The 22,934-nt window shown below is 38.1% G+C and overlaps 1 protein-coding gene across 5 annotated transcripts in view; it reads left to right on the top strand.

Annotated features, from left to right (window-relative positions):
* Positions 1-22,934, top strand: part of Dock10 (dedicator of cytokinesis 10) — a 165,606-nt gene that overhangs the window by 91,103 nt on the left and 51,569 nt on the right. For all 5 annotated transcript variants that reach the window (XM_013009058.1, XM_013009078.1, XM_013009068.1 and 2 more), the window contains exons 17-28: positions 635-822; positions 1,628-1,693; positions 3,524-3,616; positions 4,827-4,950; positions 5,111-5,232; positions 5,578-5,664; positions 7,093-7,185; positions 10,791-10,909; positions 12,275-12,344; positions 15,551-15,664; positions 18,475-18,546; positions 21,308-21,454. In XM_013009058.1, coding sequence (XP_012864512.1) covers positions 635-822; positions 1,628-1,693; positions 3,524-3,616; positions 4,827-4,950; positions 5,111-5,232; positions 5,578-5,664; positions 7,093-7,185; positions 10,791-10,909; positions 12,275-12,344; positions 15,551-15,664; positions 18,475-18,546; positions 21,308-21,454 — 1,295 coding nt within the window. The remainder of the gene's footprint in view (positions 1-634; positions 823-1,627; positions 1,694-3,523; positions 3,617-4,826; positions 4,951-5,110; positions 5,233-5,577; positions 5,665-7,092; positions 7,186-10,790; positions 10,910-12,274; positions 12,345-15,550; positions 15,665-18,474; positions 18,547-21,307; positions 21,455-22,934) is intronic.

The raw sequence follows: 22,934 nt of genomic DNA, 5'->3' as shown, positions 1-22,934 counted from the left end.
TCACTTATGCCATACTGCCAGTCCAGCATTTTTCTGATTAACTATAGAAGGAGTCTCACAGAGTTTTTTGCCCAGGCTGGCTTCAAACCACTGTCTTTCAGGTCTCAGTATCTTGAGTAGCAAGGTATAGTAGAAGTCAGTGGATTATTCCTTATCTTATAAAATCTAGTGTGTGTGTTCAGAGGGTTGGTGCTTTTTAGCTGAGCATAGTGGTGTGATGAATCAAGAAGCTGAAGCAACCAAGCCAGGAGTTTGAGACCAACCTAAGCTACATAGAGAGTTTAAGATATGGCTGGTCTACATAAATGAGACCCTGTTTACATGCAACAATGACAACAACATGAAATATGAAAATTTTACTTTTAGAGTATGGAGAAGAATAACTTTAGACATAGAAAAGAGTTATAAATGCATCTAAAAGATTTACTAGGTGTTTCAGTCATGAGTTTTTATATGAAGTAGATAACTCAATTATCTATAATGCCCACATCCTACAAATATCCCATAGCATCAGTTGATATACAAAGATGGAGTTTTGATTTTGAATGGTGGATTCGTTTTAAAATATGTTAAAGATTGTTCACTTAAAAAGAACCCTATTAAATGACCAACTCTTATTTTCTGATTTTTTAAGACTGTGTAACATCGTCCTTTATCCCTGTCAAGCCTTTCAACCTGATGGCTCAATCTGAACCAACGGTGGAAGTAGAAGAATTTATTTATGACTCAACAAAGCATTGTCGTCCTTATAGAGTATACAAAAATCAGATTTACATTTACCCCAGACACCTCAAGTATGATAGCCAAAAATGTTTCAATAAGGTACGACATGTGTTTCTGAGATTTTATATTTATCTTTACCACATTTAGACCACTGAAGATGAACTGGTGCACAAGCAACTACAAATAATTGGGGACTACACTTGCAATAGAAAATCACACAGAGAAAAATGCCTACCAAGGGGTGGGTTCATCATAGACTTCATTTTATGGTTTCAGTTGAAGTAGAGCACTGGTAGATCATGCCTGTAATCCTACCTACTCAAGAAGCTAAGATCTGAGGATCTAGGTTTGAAGCCAGACCCCAGGCAAAGAAATCCATGAGATTCTTATGTCCAGCTAACCAGCAAAAACAAAAAGCTGGGAGTGGAAGTATGGTTGTTGAGTGCCAGACTTGAGCAAAACAGCCAAGCAAGAGTAAAGGCCCTGAGTTCAGGCCCCAGTGCCAGTACAAAAAAAATTTTTTAAGATGAACAGTTGAGTATTTAGTATCATCTTACAAAGCTACCAAAGATTTGTCTTAGAATTGTTCATCTTAAACTTTTGAGCACATTAATAATCATTTCTGAAATAAACCCTAAATAAATTTGATCTAGACCATTTTTATCATTTCTTATAATGCTCTCAAAATAGTATGCCTGCCCCTTTCAGTGTAAGTTCTTTCTTTTAAATCTCCCCAAATCGTTTTGCTATTTCTGAAAACTGTGGATAATGTCCCTAGGAAAATGCTGGTTATTCTGCATTTTTCAGACTTAATTAGAGGTGACTTATTTTAGGCACATAGATTGTGTTGGTGTGTCTTTTAAAGGGAAATTATAATTTCCATGTTCCCTCACTATAATTTCAGGCACGAAATATTACCGTGTGTATTGAATTCAAAAACTCCGATGAAGAAGGGGCCAAGCCTGTGAAGGTGAGCAAGTCAGCTAGGGTAGGGAGATAAAGAGGGCAGGCAAGTGTCTTGTCCTTGAAGTCACTGGGGGGACGGAGATGTTGATGTGTGGGTGAAAAAAGGAGGGATCTAATACATTTGTTCTATAATCTAGTAATTTTCTCTTTATAACCTGTGACTTACATGTGTAATCCTAGCTACTCAAAATGCTGATTTCTGATGATTGAGATTCCAAATCAGTCCTGGCATAAAAGTCTATAAGACTCATTTCTAATTTACCAGCAAGGAAGCCTGAAGTAGAACTATGGCTCAATTAGTAGCGTACCATCATTGAGCAAAAAGCTAAGGAAGCCCTGAGTTACACACACACATGCTCACACACACACACACACACACACACACACACACACACACGTTGTTTGAGATTTCTTAATTTCCTAAAATGTGCCTGGCTTAACAGCAATCATTAGAAATTAAGCCTCCTAGCTCTATTGTACACTGTTCATGATTTGGTGGGGGTAGGGAGGCCATTCTGATGTAAAATAAATACAGAGTTTGCACTCTGAAGAAATCTGAGCTTTCCATAGGTAGCCTGCTTCTCCCCTCAGCATACTGACCTAAAGCTGCACGCCCCAGCCAGCATCCGTGAGGTTGAGCAGAAGGCTGCCGTAACAGCCCAGTGTCTAATACTCTGAGCCCAAGGATGCTCAGCATGTGCTGTGGACACATGCCCAAGACTTGGAAGACAGCTCTGGGAAATAAGTCCTAGTTGCCGATTCCAGGATTCAATAAAACTGTGAAATTTGTATGAACTGCGTATGTCTAAAAGCACAGCTGCCCATCGTTTTGGGGGAGTTTATACTTGTTATGGTCTGTTTTCACTTTAGAGTATTCACACAATAAAGCAACCTATGAAAATAGAAGGGAAAGTTATTTTTAGTGGGCCAGCTGCCAGCTCTTAGCTATCTGCGAAACAGAGGCAAGATTGTAAAGGACAAAGCCGATTTCTAACTACACCGTTATTTGAGAGTGTTTCTTCAACCACTCTGTTAGATGAAAGTCCCATGCTCTGGTTTGTGCTACCAAGAAAGTCTGTCGTCTTATTTGGTTTGAGAATGACAAGTCTTGCAGATTAAAGAGAAGGGAATTTTTCACAATAACCACAATCACCATCGGTATCCATAGGCACCAAGCTCCACAACAATGCTAGCATAAGAGAGGAAAAAAGTTGAATGAAATACAGTTAGTCATTAAGCAGGACAGTGACCAATCAGCAACATGCCAAGTCTGTTGGGAAAAATTATAGAAGAGAAGAATCATCACAGGTGTGTGACACACAGAGATGTAGCAAGGCCCAACGTGAGACTCTAGGCTGAGGGGCCTTTTAGAGTGAATGACTTGAAGAAGCCATATCCCATCCTCTGGCCTGAGTGGGGATGGGGGAAGATAGCACACAGTGTGGTGATCCTGACATACTAGCTCAGGCAGCTGGATTCTGGGGTCAGGGTCCAGCCAAGCCTGTGGTTATCCAAGACCTGATTCTAGACCTGAACTGATTTCATAACCCCTTCAAGAAACCATTCTGCAGGCATCCACCTTGAATAAATGAGTGCGTACCCTCATGGCAGTCAAAAATGCAGATTGTGGAGGTGTCCAAGTATTTGCCTCTGCTGTTAAAACCTGTCAGCTGAATGGTAATAAACACAGATCAGTACATCAGAGAAGTCCAGTGTTGACTATGGTCCTTGACAGCCTTATAAATTGTCCTTGTCCTGGAATTAGTAACTGACCTTTTCCACGTAGGGATGTTTTCAGACCCTCATAATTGTTGAACTTTTGGGTTTTTAACAGTGTATTTATGGAAAACCAGGAGGACCTCTCTTCACATCAGCTGCCTACACAGCCGTTCTGCATCATTCACAGAATCCAGATTTCTCTGATGAGGTAAGAACCAGGCCTCCACTGCCCTGTGAAAAACCAGAAAGAATGGGTGAGTGGGTCAGACACTCTCCCAGGCATTCGTTAGACTAAGGACACCTACCAAGATTTATCAACTATATCGACTGCTGTAGGACGTTGCAAATTCCAATATGTCCTACTCTGGCAAACACAAGGCTCCTTTATGCCAGGCACTAGGCACTATTCCAACACACGCATCATTGCATTTAATTTCCATAGCTGTTCTGAGAAGGATATGCTGTTATTGCCTTCCTACTTATGGATGAGGAAACTAAGCCTCAGATGGGTAAAGTAACTTTGGGTAAAATAACTTTGCCAAGACACCATAATTAACAAGTGACAGAATTCAAACCAGATTGTGTGAATTCAGAGATGGAAGTTTCACCACCACCGTGCTACAGCATTAGTGATGCAGTGGTACAACCTGTTGTTCCAGCACTTGAGGGATGAGGTAGGAGAATGTAGAGCTCAAGGTCACCCTGAACTATATAGCAAGTTACAAGCTAGACTAAACTAGATAGCAAGATCCTTTCTCAAAAAAAAAAAATCAACAGTAACAACAAGAATCACTGAGTCAATAGTAAATTACTATGTGCATACTAGCTTGTGTAATAAACATCTTTGGGGATTAAATTTAATTTCTAATAATAAAGGTCAAAATGAATTCATCAAGGCTACCTGCTCTGGAAAGGTCTAGAGGGGAAACCGTTTCCTTACCAGTTCTAGGCTTCAGAGATAGCCTACCGACATTCTTGGTTTGTGATTTCTTTCCAACACTCTCAGCACTTTGACCTACTTTTGTTTTCAATTTCTTCCAACTCTTGACTCTCCTGCCTTCCTTTTTATAAGGACCTTTAGGATTATAATTTATTCACTTGACAAACCTGGAATAACTTCCCATTGTCTGGTCATTAACTCAACTGCTTCTACAGAGCCCCTTTAGCCATGGGAGGTATTCACAGGCTCTGGGAATTTGAACAGAAAGGGAAACTTTGGAAGGGATTTTTCTGTTCACTATACTTTGCCACATATACATTATTTTGAAATTAATTAATGAACCAACCTGGCAATAATATCTTCCACCTTAATATCAAATTAATGCACTTAATTTTCCTCCAAGAACATAAGACACAAGACAAAAGAAAAAGAAGGGAAAGAGCTGTTGACACATTGTGGAATATTTACTGTGTTGCAGGTGAAGATTGAGCTACCAACACAGCTCCATGAGAAACACCATATTTTATTTTCTTTCTATCACGTCACATGTGACATCAATGCCAAAGCCAACGCCAAAAAGAAGGAGGCACTGGAAACTTCAGGTACTGACGGGAAGCGAGCTGAAGTGGTATGGCTTCTTTACATCTGTTTGACTGGAGTTGGGGAGCAGTTTAAGAAGTTCTGATTTAGTTGGTGTTCATCCATGATGAACAGATAGATGTTTGTGCTCAAAAGTGTTCTCTTTGTCGTTCCTTTGTGCAGTGGGTTATGCTTGGCTTCCTCTGATGAAACATTGTCAGATAGCTTCTCAAGACTATCACATCCCAGTAGCAACAATTCTGCCACCTCATTACTTAAGCATTCAGGACTCTGCAAGTGGAAAGGTATGAATTGAAGGGAAAAGAAAAACATATCCGCTAAATGACACGGGGTTTCCTTTTCTCTCTGCTACTTCTATCAGCACCATTGTGTATGCGTCTGTTGTACTCACAAAAAGCAACTACAAAAATTAAAAATCTTTGTTTGGATTGTAGGAATGACTACTAAAAATAAGTGCATTCCCTGTTCTTATTGGTCTTATTCCCAATACTTCCAAAAGCGCTTAAATCTTTTCTTTTCCATCTCTGTGGTAATGTTCATGGTTTAGGGTAGCAAATAATCACACACTAACCTGTTGATTGTCTTCCTCTCAACATTTCACACTGACGATAACAAGCTCTTTTTTACAGCATGGCGGGAATGACGTCAAGTGGGTTGATGGTGGCAAACCCCTTTTCAAAGTGTCAACCTTTGTGGTGTCAACAGTGAACACACAGGTGAGCCTATATCATGAGCATGTCCTCTGACACACAAGTCCCAAGATCGCTCCGTGAACCCACATGCCGTAAAACTGCAGACCAAAATACTGCAACTATATTTAACAGGAGGATAGAGACTTTGGAGTGTGGTCTCTTCTACTTTAAACTGTTAAAAAAAATAAAGACATCAGACATTTACTCAAAACCTAAGTCTTAATTCTTCATGCCACCTCAGGGCCATGAGATTGGCAGAAACTCATCGGAAAATCACCTAGCCAAGTGTTGGCTCCATGGCCTGGACAAGTCATGTTACCACTACCGCCACCCCTCCCCCAGCTCACCGTACTTACATCCTCTTCAAAATAGTATACCAATAAAATATCTCTACTCAAGGTCTTGATAAAGATCGAAATGAAAAAGTAGATACAAAAATATTTTATGGGCTTCAAAATGCTTTCTATGCACAATTAGTTATTATCATGATTGATTTACCACAAAATCACCCCTTTTGTTACAAGCAAGCTTGGATTTTCAATTTTTGCTATATTTCCAGCCCATACTTATCTCCTAAGAATAATGAGATAATCCAGGTACCGTGAACATGCCATGCATATATATTAAACATATGATGTATGTTTATGTCACATATATCTTATAGACATACACACCTGTGATCATGTGATTAAAATTTCTCTAGTAATCTCTAGTGCTCCAAGATTTGGTCTTCATGTCTAATCCCATATTCATAATTGTGTAAACCCATCTTACCTCAGTTTCTAAGTCCCAAGGCTCGCTCTTTACCTAGGCCTTCCAGCCACACCACATGTAGTTAGTTTCTCTGAGGGAAATCCATGCCTCTACTACTCTTCTAAAATAATTGAATACTACAGGAACAAGAAAATTGCACTCAAATTCTCTCTCATTTCCTGAGTCCACAATTCACTGTAGAATTTGGACAATTTTCAAAAGGCTTTCAAGGGTGAGAGTTGGTTTTATCCTATTACCTCACAATTTTATTTCGTAATCTTCTGACTATCAGGCTGACATGACATTTTATGCCTAGAACTAACTCTGTGTGCATTTAAAAGTGCAATCTGTCCTTTACATTAATGAATATGTAAGATACATTTACAGAAATAGGTACATTAATTTAAAAAATAGTACAGCCAAGCGGGAGGGGGCAACTGTTTATCCTTTGTCATGTGGCCAAGGAAAACAACAAAACTTTGCGATTTCAGTAAGAAGGAGTAGGCTTTGTAGTTCCAGTGGAGCCCTTGTTGAGCCTGAATGTCCAGTGAAAATAGAAGTTCTCTGTTAGCCTTAGACTATATATAAACACTTGTCCATGTATGCACCCACCCAGATGAAGTGCTCATCTCCCATCCTAGAACTGTTGTCATCCTGTTTATGCATGATCATTAAGAAATACTTCTTTTGCTATTGCAGGATCCACATGTGAATGCATTTTTCCAACAGTGCCAAAAGAGAGAAAAGGACATGTCTCAGTCACCTACCTCAAGCTTCATACGCTCTTGTAAGGTAACATAACATGAAAGACATTTCAGTGGTTTACCAGGTAAGCCTGGGCCAAGGAGATCCCATGAGCCAAGGAAATCATTCACTTTCCACTGAAGATTCCAAAACCACTTACCTGTTCAGAGTAAGATTATTTCACTATTTCTCAGGAGTTCTATCTGTTGTCTAAAACAAAAGGCAAAGAGTAGGATTTTTTCATTAAAAATGAATTGAAAATAAGATTCTGCTCATTATGACTTATTAAGTGAAGCATGCCAGCAACACCTTGCTTAAGGTGAGAAAGGATAAAGCCAGATAAGGGGCTGTATGGAGCTACAGTTTCATATTCATGTTCTGATAAACACCCACACAACATATTCTATTGTTGTTTCCTTATTTATTGAGTTGATAAAATTTATATAAATATATCATGCACAAAACATGATGGTTTGAAATATGGATATACAATATAGTCACTAGATCCAGGAAATTCAGATATACAGTATGTCACATATTTACCAGGTACTTAACACATACTTACTTTGTGGTCAGAACATTTAAAATTTACCATCAAAGAGATGTTGAAAATGCGATCATTAATAACCATTGTTGCATGTTGCTTCATATGTCCTTGAACTTATTCATCCTGACTGAAATTATCTACCATTGGGCCAACATCCACCCAACATTTTTCTCCCCAGCTTCTTACAACCACCATTCTACTTCTAGGAATTCAACTAATTTAGATTCCACATATGAGTAAGATCATGCAGTATGTGTCATTCTTTGTCTGGCTTATTTCACTTAGTACTGTGTTGTCCAAGTTCATAGATATCAAAATGATAGGAGTTTCTTTTTCCTTAAGATGGCACACTATTCCATTGTGTAGGTGTGCCATAGTTTCTATCTCCATTCATCTGTTGATGGAAATTTGAGTTTACCCCATATGTTTTATGAAGTACATTCTATATTTTCTTTGATGAAATATCTATATCTATTATAAATGTCACTATAGTGAACAGGAAATGTCTCTTCAAACATACCAATTTCACATCCTGTTGATAAATATTGAGTAGAGGGATTGCTGGAGCACACAGCAGTTCCTTTTAAATTGGCAATATTTCTATTTATTTTTTTCATTATTGCAGTCTAATTTACATTCCTAGCAACAGTGTGCCAGGCTTCCTTCTCTCCACTTCTTGAATGGTACTTGGTATCTTTTGTCTGTTTGATGATAGCCATTCTGACAGGGTCAGCTGACATCTTATGTGATTAAATTTGCATTTCTCTGAAGATTAGTGATGTTGAGTGTTTTTCCATGTACCTGTCAGCAGTTTACAGATCTTTAGAAAAATTTCTTTTCATATCCTTGGCTAGTTTTTAAATTGTTATGTATTTACTTACTATTGAGGGTTGGTCTTTTTGTTCCAAGTTCCTAATACAGTTTATATTTTCACCTGTCATCAGATAAGTGGTTCTGAATATCTTTACCTATCCCATAGGCTGTGTTATCAAACTGTCGACTGTTCCTTAGGCTCAAAAATATTTCTGGTTTGATGAAATCCTATTTGTCTATTTGTCTGTATTTTTGGAGTCATTTAAAAAAATTATATATGTATATATATTATATGCATAATATATATTATAATCATAACATAATTATGTATTATGTTTTATATTATATAAGTATATATTACTATAATATTATAATATCATTATATATTATATTATCTATTATATAATTACATATATTGCATATGTTCATATTTACATGTTATATATAATTACACATATATAACATATAATTACATACATATTATTGTATACATATCATTATAACATAATTACATATAATTTTATGTAACAAAATATTTTATAATATATGTTATATATTATTATATGTGTTATATATTATTTATTATGTTATATATACATTATACATTATATTATATAAGCTATATAATCTATAAGCTATATATTATATAATATATTATATTTAATACATTATATAGATATATATTCCAGGCACCAGTGACTTATGCCTATTTGGGATACTGAGAATGGGAAGATCACAGTTCAAGGACAGCCTAGGCAGAACCTTCACAAGGCCTCTTCTCAGCCCATAGCTTGGCTCAGTGGTGCATACCTGTCATCCTGAGCTTCATGAGAGGCCCGTGCTTGGGGCAGTCATGTGCCAGGCCAGCCTAGGCAGGGAAAAAAAGTCCATGATTCATTTTGTGAGTCCCCAGAGATGGGAAGCGGATGCAGTGGCATGTACCAGTGATCCCAGCATGGCTGGGTTCCTAAAGTCTGCAGATCAAACTCAGGCACATGCTTGGGTAGAAAACAATAGTATATCATAAAAATTGCCAGTGATCTATCTTTCAATTATAAGGCATCTATGGTGTTCCCATAATTTGTCCATGGCAAATTGTGCAGCAATGAACATGGGTATATGCAAGTAGCTTTATTGTATCCCAACAAGCAGTCTTTTGGAGAAATGTCCAAGAGTGTTATCACTGGATCATAGCATAGTTCTAGTTTTAGCTTCTTGAGGAAACTCCATACTTCCTTCCATAAAGGTTGCATTAATTTGAATTTCCACCAAAAGTTAATGAGGTTCCTTTTTCTTCTACACCTCCTCAACACATTTGTTTTTCATATTCTTTTTTTTTTAATTTTTTTTTGGTCCGGTTGTGGGGGCCTGAACTCTGGGCCTGAGTGCTGTCCCTCAGCTTTTCAGCTCAAGGCTAGCGCTCTACCATTTGAGCCACAGCCCCACTCCTGGCTTTTTTCTTTTTGCTTATGTGGTGCTAAGGAATCGAACCCAGGGCCTCAGGCATGCAAGGCAAGCGCTCTACCACTGAGCCACCTTCCCAGCTCTGTTTTTTGTATTCTTAATGATGGCCATTCTGACTGGAATTGAACTTGAAAAATTAGGTTGAGTGAAGTAAATAAGACTCAGACAAAGGGCACATGCTTTCTCTCACATGTGGAAGTTAGTTCTAAAATGTAAATAGATATGAAAACATATACAAGACTGTATACATATAAACACAATCAAACTGACTAGAAGTGTGTTGTAGGAAGGAGTAGACACTCACAGTGTAACTCCCTTGAACAATTAACAGTTCACAATGAATACCAGAAAGTTGAAACATACCTTGTCTGAAAAGAGTAAGGCTTAATGGGAAGGAAATGGATAAATGGAAAGATGAATGATAGGTGAATACAGTCATACCACTCAATTACATAGGTGAAAATGGCGCCAGGAAACTTGGAATGGGTGGAGATGCAATGGCTGAGGAAGAAATAATGGAGGAATGAGACTGGTCAGAATGCACACTGTCCTCATAAATTGGCCTGTTGAAAAAAATAAACCTGCAAGCTGTAAAATAAGATAACCAGTGGACCAAAGGGCTAGAGGCATTGCCCATCCTAGCAACCATGAGGCCCTCAGTCCTAACCCCCAGTACTTCCAAAACATTGTTACAGGCTAGATCATTGTCACAGAGCTTTACATCCGTTTGCTAGATAAATTTTAAAAGGTTCAGATTGTACATTTAAGGCTTAAATCCAGAACATTCTTTTCATTTAATTGGTATCTTTTTTCTGCCAATTTACTACAGAATTTGTTAAACGTGGAAAAGATTCATGCGATCATGAGCTTCCTGCCTATAATCTTGAACCAGCTCTTCAAGGTTCTGGTGCAAAATGAAGAGGATGAAATAAGCACAACTGTTACCAGGTACCTTCCCCACACCTGGGGAGCAAAGGCTGCAAGCTGGGGTCCCATTAAACCTTGATTGCTTGGTTGTAACTGTGATGTTTACATTTCATTTGAACACATCTCAGACTTTAGTATTTCTTGCTCTTGAATCTTTTCCTCCTCATACCCTATCATTATCATTAGTACAGAGGAAATCATAATTTCTCATTCATAACCAGTAGTGTTTTGAATTAAAGATTTAATCATATAATATTCCTGTTGCTCATTTTTTTAAATTAGTTTTAGTGTTCTGAATTTTAAAAAGAATTAAAATGTTTATGGGATCTGCCAGGCCACTGGTGGCTCATGCCTGTAATCCTAACTACTTAGGAGGCTGAGTTCTGAGGACTGAGGTTCAAAGCAGAAAAGCCCATGTGACTCTTATGTTCAATTAACCACCAGAACACCAGAAGCAAAGCCATGGCTCAAGTGGTAGACCTTCAGCCTTGAGTGAAACAGATAAGGGTCAATGCCCAAGCCTTAAAATCAAGTCTCAGTACTGGCCCAAAAAAATAAAACCAGCATTTACACTATCTTTCTTATTCTCAAGCATATTATTTTTTTTCAGAGTAAGAGATTTTAGATTTTAGTCTAGTAAAGCTCCAAAGATCTGGAAAGTTAAACTATTTATAATGGTTCCACAGCCAGCCTTTTCTGGACCCAGATTTGAAGTTACCAACTATGCCTTCATCTGATGCTCTTTTCAGCTGAGTAGATTTGTCTATGTTAACAAGATTTTTAAATATGGAAACTAATAGATCTGTTGAAATTCTGGTATATTCCTATGCACTCAAGTCATGGAGTAAGCAGTAGTTACTAACATGAAATAATAAACATGTACTGTCCTTGCCTCCTGAAATCTTAATTCAACTAAGGGAAAATAAAACAAAGCCAAAAATGAACGGCTAGATCTTAACCTAATCCTTTTTCCCCAAAGTCTGTATTACACCTGTAGTTTTGAAGGCAATCCCTTGTCAAATAGAATATGATGACTTATCAGAGATTAAAAGTCTCCCCTTTCAATTTCATACTTAAAAAATGGTTTCTAATCCAAGAAGACAGTTTCAGCAAATGTGCTTGCCACAAGTGGCACACAGAATTTGGACAACAAAAATTTCCTATATGTTATTACAGCCCTGAGATACTATCTCTACCTAATTGTTTGGACACTGCAGGGTTGAAATCATCTCACTGAGGAGAGTAAAATGTCCAGTATTAAGGAATAAGAAAGGCAAGAAGAAAGTAGGACATGGGTTTACTCATGAATTCTTAAATATGCATTTACCTAGTGCTCTAATGACAAAGTACACCGAGGAAGGCTACTGAACAGCTTTGCTCTTCCAGGGTTCTCACCGATATTGTAGCCAAGTGCCATGAGGAGCAGCTTGACCATTCAGTCCAGTCGTACATTAAGGTAGGAAATTGCCGCACAGGCTCTGACCATCTCCCCCTGCTGTGTGGCTTGCCTCATTTCTTGTCCGCAAGAAGGGGAAAGTTCTTGCCCCTGAACATGGTGTCCGCCATGACACCCTTAAGAACTCCATTTTTCTGCCCTGATGGACTAGATGTATAAATGTATAAATGTCTGAAAAATGTGTATGTGTACAATTGAAGGAGAGAGGATAAAGGAGAAAAATAGAAGTGTTGTTCTTTTGAAGTTGGCAGGACAAGCGCATGAACTTCCTCTGCTCATAAGAGGAAGCCTGTTTTTGGTATGGATGTGTGTACTGCTCTGTCTTTCTTCTGTAATGTTTTCTTAGCTCTTTTTATTGTTTTCTCAGGCATTATTTCCTTTGCCCAGTTACTGTATATTTGTACCTGCTTCTGGTATGTTAAGTCCTTTATCTTCTGGCATGAGCCCCTTGCCCATCCCATTTGTCTGCACTGCTTCTTCAGTGGTTTTGTCAAGTGTTCACCCAGAGACATTTCTGTGCTCATTTCCAGTTGGCCTGTGAATCACTGCCAGTGAACTTGTGATGATGTTTGCACCCTCAGAGCTCCAACTTAAATGTCCTTTCCTTGAATAAAAAAGAGAGAACCCACCCAGAGGCACAAATACAAGGATCTTAACTTACTTTGTAATATGTAGAAGACCTACATTTTTTGCTTTTACTATGCATCTATTAAATCTTTCTTGAAGCATTGTTACTTTTAAGTTAAGAGAATATATACACTCTTATATATGGGCAAACATGCTCAGACCCTCTAAATGTTTAGAAATATAACTAGACCAGGATTTGAGCCTATTGTGCTAGAAATAATGTTTTTATAATAGTATAATAGCAGTGATTATTATTATAGTGTTCCTGTGAACGGACATAACTGTAAATCACATTGTGGACTAAACCTTTAAGATATACCATATATAAGGCATGTTTTGAAATTACAGATATTTTATTTATATACATATATATAGTGAGAAATGTTTGACAGCTTCACAAAATACAAAAGCATTAATTGTGCTCTTCCTTAAAGTAACCTGTGTCAAAGTATAACTTCATCTGCGAAGATCGACATTTAAGTTGGGTAAAGTCATTTATATCTACAAACCTCTTTGCTCTCTGTTTAAGAGAGGGCTTGAGCTTATTTTTTAATAGGATATTAATGAGTTTATCTGGAGAACTCTTTTCCTCCATATTTACCCCCAATTTTCCATTACAACTTCCAAAGGTACTGAGAAGAAAGAATAATTATTTGACCCCATCATATATACATGAGCAAGATCATGTTCACCCACATGCTTTTTTACTAGGTTTTGACTGAATCAATGAAAGTCACACCACAAACCTAGTGATCTCCAAGGCAACTTCCTTATGAGTACCTCCCTTCTCTAGCTCTGATGCTTTTGGAGAGATGCATCAAAGATATAACTTGTGGTGATCTTAATTTTCAATCAGAACACACAAAATATCCTGAAAAACCATTTCACCCTGAGCACAGGAAATGGACTGCTTATTTACTTTGTTTTGAAGTGATTTACATCTAGAAATCAGTCTGTGTGGAATTTCAGGGTGATGACAACAATTCTTAAAAAAATTAGAATCTATTTTCAAATATCTAAAACACACGCTTCCCATAAATCCAATCATATTGCATTTTCCTCTGGAGAGAAGTCACTAAATAGCAAGCAAGAAACTACGATTTTGAGTATTAAGCCTCCCAAAGACTGTTTTCTCCCTGTGACAAAAGATGAGCTGGAATAAATGACCATTCAGCAGGGTTCTGTTTGGGGACTTCTATCACACTACAGAGTTGACTGCCTCGTTGTATTTTCCATAAGTGGGAAAATTATTTTTAACATGCAGTAGAGGTTAAACTCAAGACCCCATAGACAGGGAAAATGGGTGAGCTGTCTCCATAACATCCTTGGATATTTTTGAAAAATACCATATTCAGTATAACTTTACTTATTTAGAGGTAATGAAAACACCATTTCAAGTTCAGTGGTGCTTAATGCTGCTATGCTAATTCACTCCATCCCACAATATCTGAACTGCACTCAAACACCACCGTCTTCTCCAAAGATGTGTGTCTAAAGTCAATGTAGTTAAATGCCATGGTTTACAGTGATTTGTAGCACTGACAGAGCCTAATGAGGAGAATATTAATAACATGAATATATCAGTGCTAGATATTTATTTACTGAGACCCTTCAGCCTAGACAACTTTATGGGATTGCATAGTTGATGATGACATTACACTCACATGAGATGTATCTGTAAGGGAAAATGTTGTATTGCTCTTGCTAATAACTAGCTTGAGGCATCCACTACCTTTGTCTTTAACCTTTGAAATGAGCTTGCAAAACTCAGACCCTGCCATGGTGCTAATGTGCTACATAGGTCAAAGAGATGTTTCTAGATTCAGAAGTGAATATGCCAATCTCTTGCTTCCCTTTCTTTTCAATTGTGAACAACTATGAAGAAATGCCGTTCCTTGAGGCACACCCAACTCATAACTAAAATACTATCACTGGGTCATAAACATGTTATATTTGAAATATGGGTATTGCATAACATTAATACAGATGTTCTTAAAATCTATAGAAAGCATTGAAAATTAGCCACAGACAAGTCTCCTGTGAATAAAAATAAAATAAGCAGCATTTGCTCTTACTTTGGCCAATATTTATGAACCTCCTGATAATTGCTGCTAAGCATGGGGTGGTAGACCCTGGCCTCGTGGGGAGCTCACCTACTGTCCTCTCTGGAAGGCACCCACTTCCCCACTTGGCTATTTGAGTGGGTGCTCTACCCTTTCAGGATGAAGAATTTCTACCATGCCACCTGTTACCTGTGGAAGGAAGAAGGGGAATGTGCCCTAAGTAGGTGGGTCAAAGCCCTACATGTTCCTTGAACCTGCTAAATAGCCCTCTGACTCTTTCTCTTGATGTCTACAAAGAGGTTCAAAGAGAGCTTAGGTGAGCAAGGTTCTACTTGAGCAGAGACCTACGTAAAAACAGGTGTGTATTGCTGTCATTGGGCCTCCATTAATGTCATGACAAAAATCTAGCATGAGCAGATAATTTTCAGAAAAGAGTCATCTCCTGTAGCATCATTTTTGATGCTCTTCCCTAAAACAAAATCATTAACTTTGGTCACTTTTTTGTATTTTCTTCAGTTTGTGTTCAAGACAAGGACCTACAAGGAAAGAACGATACATGAAGAACTGGCTAAAAATGTGACTGGCCTGTTGAAGTCAAATGACTCAACCACAGTGAAGCATGTCCTGAAGGTAAATAATGTCAAGACAGTTGATTACTGATTGGTAGTAGAGATGGATTGCGCCCTCTCCTCAAAGAAAGTGGGACTCATTGATTTTTTTCACAGGTCATTTCTCTTCTCGTTTCTAACATAAGCTTCATATTGAAATTGCAGTACATAAAACACTAAGCAATAAAATACGAAAAAAAGTAAATTAGATTTGGGTTAAGTGCTTTGACCTGAATCCAAAGTCTACAGATAGAATGAAAGACTACTAAGTAATCTAAAACATCTTAAAAGACAATCTATACAAATGAACTATACAAAGAATACAAATGAAGCCAAGGGGGTGGGGTTTAGACACTAGAAAAGGAAAAATGCCAAGGAAAAGACTAAGGATGTTATATCCATGAGTATGATAACAAAAAGGAAATGGAACAGATCAGTCTTTTATCTCAAAAACTGATGGTGAAAACATAGACAATAACTCTTGTGGAGCCCTGAATTTACAGGCAAGCTAAATTTAATTATTTATCATGACAGGCAAGCTAAATTTAATTATTTATCATGATTTGACAGATGAATGATTAATTAGTAGCTGGAAAGAAAGCTGGAAATCAATAAGAATCAACTTGAGTTCACTAAACTCTAATTATCCTAAGCCAAGTAATTTATTTGTTTACATTAGCCTTATCAGTATATTCAACAAATTCAATCCAGGAACCTCCTGAAAAGCAAAAATACCCCAAAGGCATTTGAGAGATAGCAGGGAACAAAATTAAGATTCCTACCCTTGGGAAATCTCTATTCTTCTGGGGGAGAAAAGCTACAGAGTACAGATATAATTTGAAAACATAGCATATCACAAGCTAGAAGGTAAGAAGAAGGAAAATTAGAGAAGAAAATAGGGGAAGTGGGCAGGCTGGGGGCAAATGGAGATCTCCTGGAGACGCAGTACTTGAGCAGAACATGTGAAGGAAGTGAGGGACCTAGCTGTGGACATTTTAGAGTAGAGCATTGGAGACAGAGACCTCTGTTTAAGTTGTAAGGCAGCTGTGAGTCTCCAGTAGGCCACTATATCCAGAAGGAAATGATCAAAGAAGGGAGGGTAAGGTGACTTTAGAGAAGCTATGGACAACTGGCTTGTTTTTGAGGCATTGTGAGAGTGGTAACAGTCTGCTAAACTCTGAGACAAATATGAGAGCATTAGGCATGATGATTGAAATACCCTTTCGCAGGGGGGGAGAGAGGGTGGAGGGGAGGGGAAGGATTGGGGGGGAGGCTGGGAAGGGATGTGAAGGGTAAACAAAGGAGGAGGCTGCAATGAATGCTTGATAAGAAATGTACTCATTATCTTGCTCATGTAATTGTAACCCCTCTGTACAGTATGTTCACAAAAAATAAAAATAAAAAAAAGATATACCCTTTCAGAGAAGGTAGGAAACGGGGTTGTTATAACAGGCTTTAGATTCATTAAATATTCCTAACAACATGGATTGCACTTCCAGTATCATATAGCCATTTCCATTTCTTTTTGCTAAGAAATGATGCCTTTATTAAGGTATAACTGCCTTGTAGGACATCAGCTCCTTCCTCCTCCTCTCATTCTTCCTCTGGAATCAGGGCTGTGTTCCCCAAAGTTCAGCACCGCATGGTATCAGCCTAAAACTGGAGATACTTCAAGTGTCCATTGACAGTTGAAAACAAAATAAGTAAATAGTGATTGTGTATGTAGTGTGGCAACAATTAATGAGCCACTATTACAAGCCACTCCAGCAATGGACCTCAGAACAGAATTGGTTGAATGAAAAGGGCAATCTCAGGAGAGGATCTACAACATAGTTCCATTCTTGTGGTAGTCAAGAGTCAAAACCTCTTCAATATGTAAGTAATGGTAGCACAATTATTGAGGGAGTAGAAAGGAAAGATGATGGGTTAGCTTTGTTTTTAAATTGCACCAATGCCACATAACTTTAGCTATGGGATACATAGCTTGAGAAGGAGGGCCTTATCTAAAACATGCTTTGTTCTACTGAAGCTGCACCTGAGTCCAGAATATAAGAATAGCTAAGAGAATATGCCTGCTGGGACCCCAGCTCCCTTCTATATAAGCCTTCTAGGCCTGAACAGATGCCTCAAGAGTCCTAGGGCTGATCCAGGGTTTGCTTAGACCTCTTTTCCAAATTTCTCCTACATCGGACTGACCTGCAGGTCCTAGCATAGCCGTAGACCCCAGGAAAGAGGTATGTGTGGCAGGAGGAGAGAAAGTTTGCGGATAGGTTGGTGATAGGTAGGCTGGACAGTCACCCATGGGCACCTGCCTCTCAAGTTGTAGAAGCCAGGGAACAGCTAGAGCCCCATTCTGTCCACGTTTCCCCACATTCTGAGACAGTAGTCCCCAGTTCTTTGAACTTACATCACTATTTGTAACACTGTCAGCTTGACATTCAACTTGTAGATATTTAAATATCTTTGTTTTTACTCTCTTAGGTATAGGCCTGAAAATGTTAGAGATGCTAAGAAGGGTTTGTTAGCTTGGTTAAGGAAGTAAAACAGACTGTTTTGTTGAGCAGTCATATTGAGTAAATTGCTAACTTGTTTAACCTGAGCTATTTGGGTGACATTTGAGAAGCTGCAATATATGTCATATTATTTTACCATTATGACTTTGATAAAGATCATCCAAACAGAATGGAGACTATACTATTGATCTGCTTCATTTAGGTTTCAAAGAACTCACTTTAAGATACAAACATTGTAACATACTATATACTGTGAAGAACAATTACCATTTTAACATAGGAGAACAAATTCCTAATTGTCTTTGTTTCGTTGTAACAGCATTCCTGGTTCTTCTTTGCAATTATCCTAAAATCAATGGCGCAGCACTTAATTGACACAAACAAAATTCAGGTAAGATTACAGGTAATACAGTAATGTCATACTATCTAGCAATTACACTGATGAGTATTGCTTGTTATTTCTATTTTTATTGGCTTTATAAGCATGAACAGTTTATGGTAATTGCTTTTTAAGCAGAAGAGATGACTGTGTGTGTCAGTAAAAGTCTTACTTGAGCAGGTGCCACGACAGAGATAGAAATACAATAGATTTTGGAGGGAGAAATAAAGAATAAACTGAATAGGGAAAAATAACAGGAATGTCTGCTACTTGTGAAAGAAAAGGAGAGGAATGAGGCATGTCCTGAATGAGCCTGTGAGTGAGGGAGTTTTCAAGGAGCTGATGAACAGTCTGAGAGCAAAGGATGCTCGCAGGAGGAGACTTGGATGGAGTACATAGACTTGCTGGAGGCTCTCAGCCAGCTCAGACACTGAACGGGAGTTGCCTGGGGAGCAAATACAGGATCTAGGGAGAAAGACTTGAACGGATACAAGATAAGGTAGTTCTTTCCATTCCTCCCAAGAGATTCTGCCTTGAAAGATGATCTGAGAGCTACGCACAACTAACAACTATGGCTTCCTCAGTCCCTGATTTATGTGGCACAGTGCACGTGTTTGCACATCTGTGCTTCTGCAGACAATATGCGCTCCTCTGCCTGACAGGAAACTCGGAAAAGGGAGACTAATGAGATCAACCACAGCTCCATTCTAGGCCCCCTTGGCCTCACTCAAAGCTGTGAAAGTTTGGATGGCTCCTCTGACCTGTCAGTCTCAGCCTTAAGAAGTCAACAGTCTATTCCAGCTGAGATGGCTGCATGTGGTCCCTTACTATTAGAGTTGAGGGAGAGGGACCAAGGGACACCGGAGTGCATTGCTAAAGTTCACGCATGCTTCTCTCAGCTCCCAGGTGGATACAAGGGGGAGAGCTCTGAGGCCACACCTCCCTTGCGGGGGGGGGGGGGAAGGGCGGGAGGGGGGGTGAGGTCAGAACAGCACTGGGTAGAGTACAGAGGTGAAGGATTTATGATTCTGTCCTGATTTACAAGCTTGCTAGAGCACGGATCAGAACTCTGAACTGGCCTCCGCAGTACAAAACTACACAAAATGAGCACTGCTATTCCAAATGTAATTTTGCCGGTGTAAAGCCCATGCATATGTATGTGTGTGGGGCCAGAGGGGGGAGGTTAGTTAGGTTAGATTGATTTACTGTAAATTTATTTGATCTAAAAAAGAACTATTCAATATACGCAAGAGTTACCATGAGATTAAATATTTCCTAGTAGGCTGGCTCTGAAACAAAAGGCCATTCCAAACTAGTTGTAGTGTGTTCCATTATTAAATCTCCATATTATACGACTCCAGTCACCTTAACCCTTGAAATATTATTCTTGCAGCATAAAAGGCTGGTTGTATATAACTGAGAAATGTGCTTTAGTCAGACTCTAATTTTTACATTGCAACCTATAGTGGAGCTACCTGGGTCTAGAGGTCTAGTTTTTTGTATGTGCCAGTCCTGGAGCTTGAACTCAGGGCCTGGTACTGTGTCACTGTACTCAAGGTTAGTGTTTACCACTTGAGCCACAATTCTACTTCTGGCTTTTTGGTGGTTAATTGGACATAAGAATTTCTTGGACTTTCCTGCCCAGGTCTGCTATCCTCCTGACTAGCGAGGGTTACAGGTATAAGCCATTGCCTCCTGGATTTTAACCATGAATCAGTCTTGTTTGTCTTGTATAAAACTGCTTGTTTAAATTCAAGAGGAAAGAACTTAATCATTCCAAACTGCCTCCTTAAATGCAAAAGTCCTAACAGGGTTAATATAGTTTTATTAAATAAAGTTGTATAATCATTGCAAACTTTTCAGCCTGTGAGTCCACAGACTCACCTGTACCTCTTACAGGATCTAAGACCACAGAGTTAAGACTGGGTGGAATTCAGTACTTACTAATAAACATTTCAAACCTCTGTTCTCACCCAGTTGTTTACTCACTAATTTCTTTGGTTATTTATTAAGAGGTCTAGTTTTAATTTTACAATTTTTTAATTCAATTAAATGAAATTATATTTCCAAAACATTTTAGACTAATTGTCTTTAATGTTCTTGGTTGGGGTTTTTTTTGATTATGTGATACTGAGGTTTGAACTCAGGATCTCACACTTTTTAGGCTAGCTTTTTACCACTTGAATATTGAGAAAGTACTCCTGTACACTTGTTGGCATAAATGTTCTGGACTTGTTGGAAAAATTAGTGTTTTTCTTGGCATTCGTTTATGCAGTTTTCTGCTAACAGTGCATAAATTATGTCTCACATGGAGGCATTATTTTTGGCTGGTTGTTTTGAGATAGAACTTCTCAACCCAGGCTAGATCTGAACTACATCCCTTCTGCTCTCAGCCTCTGAGTAGCTACCATTACAGCTATCACTCAGGCTCATTAAATTGTAATAATACTTATTTTCTGGAAGGCAAGAGAAGAGAATTAAAAAGTGGAAGGTCATAAAAAGATTTGTTCACATTTTATTTCATACATTGCTATATTGTTTAAATACTTTGCAATATAAGTAAGTTTCATAAAAATATATTGGCCAAACCACAAAGGAATAGTAAGTGGTAGGAACTATGCCTAAGAAATTTAGCCAGCTCCTATTTTATTACAGCTTTCAGAAAGAGCTCTTTTTATTTGGTGATCTATAAAATAAAGTAAGTCTTTCAGTCCTTTTCATTCTGGCTTAGGAGTTCACATGCCACATTATAAGTAATCCATTCTTTCCCCAGCTTTCCCGGGCTCAAAGATTTCCTGAATCTTACCAAAATGAACTAGACAATCTTGTAATGCTTGTCTGCGACCATGTGATTTGGAAATACAGAGATACGCTTGAAGAAACTAAGAGAGCAAATCAAAGCGTTGCTCGATTTCTTAAGGTACGATTCCATGAGTTCACAATTCTACCCAGCCCTCACTATGGTGGCTACAAGATAATCTAAATTCTAGTTAACTGACATCTCTTTAGGTGATGCAGAGTCTAAACTAGCACAGTAAAGTAAGTATTTCCATTTTCACCTCTCTCTTGATTGAAATACTTCAGAGTATTTTTTCCTACTTAGTATCTCATTGAAGAAGCAAGGTTAGATAAAAGTATCCATCTGAGTGTTGTCAAATAACAATACGTCTAACATTTTAAGGAGAAAAATAAAATGACTAAAGGAGAAGCTACACTGAAGTAATGTTATTCTTTTGGGCATTTTAGTCTTTGAAGTGACATATAGAATCCATCATTGCTTTAAAAAATAACACCAAAATGGCTACTTTGGGGAAAATGATCAGACATTTTGCTATGTTGCGTCCAAGCTTTCTTTCCCATGATGCTAAGATAGAGCATTGACCCCATGAAAATGAAACTATCAATTTAGATGTTAAGCAACCACTTTCTGAACAAGATATACATGGAAATTAAAGGTATTTCTTTAAGGTATAAGCGTTTATATTGAATTGAGATAGAAACATAAAAAAGTAAACAAAAACCCTAGCAGGCATTAGAATTATGGCATATCATTTAACAGAAAATGCTCTTAGCAAAACATGTGTTCTTCCCTTCCTTTTTAAATCCAATGTGGACAACTATAACCTTGATGCTCACTTTACCTGTTTCTTTACCAACAAAACAAGCACACACTGAATGGGTGTGAGAATTTATAAATAAAAATCAATCATGTAAAGAGTATACTTAAGTCGATAAGTAGATGGAAAATTAGCCTAAGTTGTCTTTGGGGGTTTTTAATACAGACTAATTCTTTTACTAATTCTTTATTTTTATTTTGGTGCCACTATATGCTTAACAGAATAGAAAAGTCAGAAAAAAATCTTATGTACAGTCCAGTTTATCAGGAAAATGTTTTATAAAGCATCTGGAATATTCTTCCCTAAATTGATAAAAAAAAACACTGAATAAAATAATCTTTAAAAAGGAGAAAATACTCCTTTCCACTTTGTGTGTATGTGTGTGTGTGTGTGTGTGTGTGTGTGTGTGTGTGCACGCACATGCGTGCGACTATGTTCTGGTATTAGGGTTTGAACTCAGAGTCTGGGTACTGTCTCTTAGCTTTTTTGCTCAAGGCTGGCACCCTACCACTTGAGCCACCTCTTCACATCTGGCTTTCTGCTGGTTAATTGGAGTCATAGAAATTTCTTCCCTGCTGGCTTCAAATTGCAATCTTCAGATCTCGGTCTTCTGAGAAGCTAGAATTATAGGTGTGAGCCACCAGGGCCCAGCTCTTCTTGGTTTAAGTGCTCTATATTTATTGGGGGAAAATGGAATGCTTTTCTTGGAGCTCATTTATGCAGAGGTTGCTCCTGGAAGCACATAAATTAATGTTTCCCTTGTGGGGGGGGATTAAAAGCATC

Source organism: Dipodomys ordii, unplaced genomic scaffold (assembly GCF_000151885.1).
Source record: "Dipodomys ordii isolate 6190 unplaced genomic scaffold, Dord_2.0 Scaffold1, whole genome shotgun sequence".
Lineage (NCBI taxonomy): Eukaryota > Metazoa > Chordata > Mammalia > Rodentia > Heteromyidae > Dipodomys > Dipodomys ordii.
This window is presented reverse-complemented; position numbering and strand designations above follow the sequence as displayed.